Source organism: Eptesicus fuscus, chromosome 17 (assembly GCF_027574615.1).
Source record: "Eptesicus fuscus isolate TK198812 chromosome 17, DD_ASM_mEF_20220401, whole genome shotgun sequence".
NCBI classification, from domain to species: Eukaryota; Metazoa; Chordata; class Mammalia; order Chiroptera; family Vespertilionidae; genus Eptesicus; species Eptesicus fuscus.
In genome coordinates this window covers 39837986-39843985 of record NC_072489.1, presented here as the reverse complement: position 1 = coordinate 39843985, position 6000 = coordinate 39837986, and the positions used below count along the sequence as shown (strand labels likewise).

The 6000-nt window shown below is 45.9% G+C and overlaps 1 protein-coding gene across 1 annotated transcript in view; it reads left to right on the top strand.

Moving 5' to 3' along the window:
* The first annotated feature begins 1580 nt into the window (after positions 1-1580).
* The window catches only part of TM9SF3 (transmembrane 9 superfamily member 3), a 48072-nt gene continuing 43652 nt past the window's right edge, over positions 1581-6000 (top strand). The window contains exon 1 of the mRNA XM_054728655.1: positions 1581-1879. Within this exon, the coding sequence (XP_054584630.1) occupies positions 1781-1879 (99 nt within the window). The 5' untranslated portion in view covers positions 1581-1780. The remainder of the gene's footprint in view (positions 1880-6000) is intronic.

Sequence of the window (6000 nt, the reverse complement as noted above, 5' to 3'; positions counted from 1 at the left end):
TATAGGCATGTACAAAGTAGAGAGTTAAATGTCTTAATGGTTGTGTCATAATCTTTCAGGTTTTTTTCTATGGGTAGACTAATAGGTTACCATTTAAAATGGAATGATGCTCTATGTTTTCAACTTCTTTCATTTAAAAGTATCTCTCTGATATCACTCCATGCCAGGACACACGGGGCTAGTTCCTTTTTTAAAATGGCGGCATGAGTGGTAATCTATTAGTAGTAAGAAAGGCCGGTTCTGGAACCGGACTGCTTGGGTTTGGCCTTTCAGCAAGCCACTTACCTCTCTGTGCTTCTTCAGGTATCTGCACAATGAACATACTGATAATACCTGTTGCATAAGGTTTTCTTTTTTTGTGAGCATTCAATGAGTCAGTCCGTATAATGGGCTCCGAATAGTGCCTGGAAGATGAAAATCTTAGCTGTGATTCCCTGAGTTATTTAAACACCATTCAAGGGGTGTTTTAAGCAAAGAGCGGTATCATCAGGTTTCTTTTTAGAAAGGTCACTCTGGCACCTGTTGGAGAGAATAAACAGGGAGGGAGGATTGGAGGCAGGGATCCTGCTGGAGACTGTTGGCTGTTCCTGGCAGAGGAAAGAGAGGAAACATAAACTCTTGAGACATTTCTAAGAGAAATAGTGCTGGAACTGTTGGCTGCTGACGGCTGAGAGGTACAGACAATCCGACTACAAGTTCCAGATTTTTGGCTTAGACTCGCAGGCGTCCTCAAACTACGGCCCGCGGGCCACATGCGGGTGTTTTGCCGTTTTGTTCTTTTTACTTCAAAGTAAGATATGTGCAGTGTGCATAGGAATTTGTTCATAGTTTTTTTTAAACTATAGTCCGGCCCTCCAAAGGTCTGAGGGACAGTGAACTGGCCCCGTTGAAAAAGTTTGAGGACCCCTGGCTTAGAGGATGGTGTGCGGTGGTGCCATATCCACGCTTATTTGACAGATGTTTTCGGAGTTCTTACCCTGAGACTGGTACTGTTCCAGGCACAGGACATACAGCTGTGGACGGGATCCCTGCTTAGGCGGGAAGGTGGGGGCGCTTAGATTCCAGGGGGCATTTATGTCCATGGACTGGAGACCAACAAATAATAAATGAACAAGAATTTCAACAAGACTGAACAGTAGGGGTCTAATAAATAGTCGGTGATTTAAAAACCCTTGTTCAACCCGGTATGAATTTAACCATCTCCCATAATGATGATTTCACGACCTCGTGATTCACGCACAGCGGCAGCGCCTGCAAAGGCTTGTTTGCTCCGATCGCCCCCGCTCCAGAGGCGGCAGGTGAGAGCCCATCTCACCGCCCAGGAAAGGGAGGCGGGAAGGTGGGCGCTCCGGCCAAGGGCGCACGACTCCGAGCGCCGGGACGCGGCCCGAGGCGGCTTCGGCCCCGAGGTTCGGGCTGCGTCCCCGGCGCTGCCGCCGCGTCCGCGCGCCGGGCCTCCGGGACCCAGGGCGGCCGCGGCTCGCGCGGCCCGGGCGGGGCGGCCGGCGGCGGTTGCGGCCCGCGTCGCACGGCACTTCCGGCGTGTGCCGGGGTGGCCGGATGACGTGGCTGAGTCAGAGGAAGAGGCAGAGGAGGCGCCGGGGGGCGGGGGACGCTACGGAGCGGGCGGTGTCGGCGGCGGCGCCGAGGAGCCAGCGGCGGAGTCCGGGCCCCGTGCGTCTGTCCGCGCCCGGTGGATGCGAATCGGCTGCGGCGGCGGCGGCGGCGGCGGAGGAGGAGGAGTCGGTGGGCGGGCGCCGGGCCGGTGGGAGCGCGGAGGATGAGGCCGCTGCCGGGCGCTCCCGGCGTGGCGGCGGCCGCCGCGCTGTGGCTGCTGCTGCTGCTGCCCCGGGCCCGGGCGGACGAGCACGAGCACACGGTGAGAGGCGCGCCCGGCCGACGCGGCCGCCCCCGGCCTGCTCCCCGCCTCGCTGCCCCGGCAGGCCCGGCGCGGCCTGGAAAGCCCGGCGGCCCGGTGGAGCCCGTGGCCGTCCGAGGGCGCCTTCCGGTTGGGCCTGGCGGAGCAGGAACCCGGGAGCTGGGAAGGAGGCATTTCCTTGCGCTCCCGGGACGGGACCTCTTTCTCCGACCCGGACCTAGATGGCGCCCCACCCCTGGGTCTGGGGCGCCCGAGGCCGGGCAAGGAGCGCGGAGAGGGTCCGGGCTCACTTGGCCGCGGGATGGGGGTCGCAGGCCGGCCAGGTCGGGGCTAGTGGCCCCGGGGCTGGGAGCTGCGCTCTGGCTACTGGGGGCTGCGACCCAGCGGAAGATGGATGCGATCACCCGTCAGACCCAACCAGGAAATACCCACCCCTGCGCGGTCCCCGCCGGCCCTTGTTTTCCCTCCTGCCCCCACCGGACTGGAACGCCGGCGTGGCGACAGCACTGATAAACTTGGGGTGAAGAGCAGTTTACACGTGTGCATGCACTCAGCCTACCTGCACTCACTCCCGAGCCCTCCTTGGAACTTACTCCTGAACCTCTCCGGCCCCTGGAGGAAGCTCGATCCCCGCGGTCTCTGACTAGGGCAGCTCCTGACTGCCAGGGGTCCTCAGTTTCCCCGTCCTGTCTGCCTGGAGCAGTCCTTGTTGCATTTATCCCCAAGTTCCTTGGCTGTTCAGTCGTCATGGATCTTAATGGCTATTCAAGTAACTGAGGTTTTTTAGGATGGTAGAGCAAGGCAGGAAAGGAATAGAAAATTGACAGATTCCTTGGCGAGTAATTGTTTTTTTTTTTTATACTTTAATTCATTAGTGATATGATTTTGCAGGAAAGGTAGTGTCTGTACTGAATCGGAGAGATGTGGCGGAGTCTTCCGTCATTGGTGATAAGGAAGGAAATGAAGCGATCGTCAGTGTAGCCTACTTCCGATGTTATTTGTAATTGATCAGACTTCTTTTCTCCGCTCCCTGGGTTAGCCGGGCTCTTGTTTTACCTCCAAACTTTTGGCTGCTTTACCTTCAATCACAGCCGGAAACTTCTTATCTGTGTATTTTTTTTTAAGAGACAAATCCCACGTCGGTGACATGTTTTTGTACTATATTTGTGACTTTTCACCTTACCATAATTTTGTTCAGAGGTTAAACAGTTACATTAAAAACTATTTACTGTTGTTCTGTAAGGTAACTTGTCTCAAAGTGTAATAACTTCATTTCCAATGGCCATCCTTTTAGTTAATGATATGGTTTCTAATATTTTTTCAGTTTTTTGAACACTTAACTAAGGAAAGTTACCATGTAAAACTCAGAATTCTCTCTTAACCATACAGGCATATAAACCAAGAGTAGTAGTATACTTTTTTATCTTATGTTTTATAATGAACTGCTATAAATGGGAAAAACTATTAATTAAAATTTCAAAAATTGGAGGTGTAGAAAATGGTCTTAGGTTAATTTACATATTTAAAATGCAAATACTAATTTCACTGAATTTTTTTGCCAGGAACATTTTAATTTCTTGAATCAGTAATTAAATATACAATATTTGATAAGAGGTTTTGGAGAGAATATGTGTATGAGATAATTGCTGGACAAAAATTTGGAATCCATGTCTACTTTGGATTGTTCTCAGCTACCTATTAATAACTATTAAGAAAGCAAAAAAAAGTTATAGGACAAATAGCATTGCTATAAATATAAAATTTAAGTGTCATTCATATATACTTTTTACTATTAGCCAAAATATTTTACTCCTTTCCAGTTTTTTGAAAATATTTTTTTAAAGCTAGGCATTTACCTTTGCCAGATAACAGTACTGAAAAGGCTATGATTAAGTGAATTTTTTTCATACCAGGAAGGTCAGAAGTAGCCAGTGAAGAAAGAATGATACTGAAGGAGGAGGAAAATTGCTAAGGGAAGGTTGTTGCTGAGTAGATGCTTATTAAGTATTTGTGGAATTGAATTATTAAAGAACAGTTTTCAAAAGTTTTAAGTTTACCCTTTATATTTAAATATTTTTTTTATTGATTTCAGAGAGGAAGGGAGAGGGATAGAGTGATAGAAACATCCATGATGAGAGAATAATTGATAGGCTGCCTCCTGCACATCCCACACAGGGGATCTGGGCATGTGCCCTGACTGGGAATTGAACCAGGACCTCCTGGTTCATAGGTTGATACTCAACCACGGAGCCATGCTGGCTGGGCTACGCTTACCCTTTAGATTAACTTTCTGTGAAGACAGTTTCTAGTTAGAATTAATAACTAAAAGGATTTTTCTAGCAGTATGTGCTAGTCATTGTTCTAAGTACTTTATGTATATTAACTCATTGTAAACATATTAATAACCTTGTGAAGTGAGTGATATTATGCCTTTTTTATAGATGAGGAAACCAGTGCCAGAGAGGTTAAATTACTTGCTCCAGGCCACACAGCCAGTAGGGATAGAGGATTTGAACTAAGGCAATTTGAATTAACAGTCTTCTATACTCATAGGATATGCTTCTACAGCCCTATATGCTAAAAATAGGGCAGTAAAATACTTAGCATTAAATCGAATAGTTCTCTGTATTGATAGTATTTTTAAATACTTACAGAAATACTTGGATAATTCTAGTTACCTAATGGGTTGTTACTGAGGAAATGTTTGGGTTGTTAAAGAGGTATAGGACTGACTTATGGGCATGTGACCTGGGCAGTCACGTTGTATGTGCAAACACGTAAGGACTGCCTGGTTTAATGCTCTGCTGTCACCATCTTGGAATTCTTAATTTTTGAGTAGGGAGTCCTGCATTTTTATTTTGTTGACTTCTAGAGGATACCTACATCTAGAATTTATAAAGATGTGTTCCCTTCAGTTTTTAAAAGTTGAATCACATGAATTACAGGACATTGTTTGGAATAAAAATTAAAGACAGGCTCTTAATATGTGACTGAAGGGTCAAAAAAAGGATTCTTTAGAATGAGTGAAAAATATATAGGATGTGGTTTATGCTTTTTTGGCTTTCTGAAACTCAGGGCACTTGGAAGTATCTAGAGTTAGATTATCATGTCTCCTAAGATTCCAGAGGATGCCATTAAAAGTTTTCAAACTGGCAATCATAGAATTTTAGAACTGGAAAGACTTGAGGCCATTGTATCCAACACACTATTTTTCCTGAAGCTTAAAGAGACCCAGTGACTGGCCCAAGGCCACAGAAAGAATCTGAGCTTCCTGATCTCTCTGGTCCTTGCTTTGTCTACCCGTCTTGTCCATACAATTTCCATATTATTACTATGCAAAGATGTCAGCACCAAAAAAAACAATAATCAAGGGCACAGGAATTTTAAAGCATTTTGTGATTTATACTGTAACCTTGAATTTTTATGGGTTCTGTTTCCTTAAGACCATAAAGTCAATTTTTAAAATTTTTGTCAGCTACATATTGAGGCTCTGTGCTTGGCACAAGAAATGGTATTTAATTAGTCCTTGTTGAGTGACCTGAGTAATTAGGGAGTTACTAGGGACAAGAATATGCAATGTTGGAAGCATGTAACCCTGTTGCTCAAAGCACAGTGAACAAACCCAGACCATTATTCACTTAAGACTCGTAGTCTCAAGGATGTCTGTTGTGCTTTAGGGGCCTTACCTAGGCTTAACTCTCATTTCTTTGTGGCCCACTGTACTTCTGTAGGTAATGTTGGGATCTGTGTCTAGGAGAGCTTATTCTTTGCTTCTGCTGTAAACACTAGACCGTTCAGTGTTTTCAGAAATGATTTTGTTTGCTTAACTTTGGCAAATGGCAGTCTTTTGTTTTTGTCACTGTTGGGGGCATAGGAACTAAAACTTATGTGAAGATTTATAAAGAGAAGAAACTTTGCTACAAGTGAATTTGTGAGTGCTCAAATATCGATCTAATTTTAGGAAATGCCATAATTCATTGTCCTATTTTCAACTGTACTCTATGATAGACTAAAAGTTTATTTAGGTACAAAGGTATTAGAGAGAGAGGGGGAGGGAGAGAGAGAGAAGTTATCTCAAGAGACTGTCTAAAAATACCCCTTCTGATTTATTTGTATTTGAA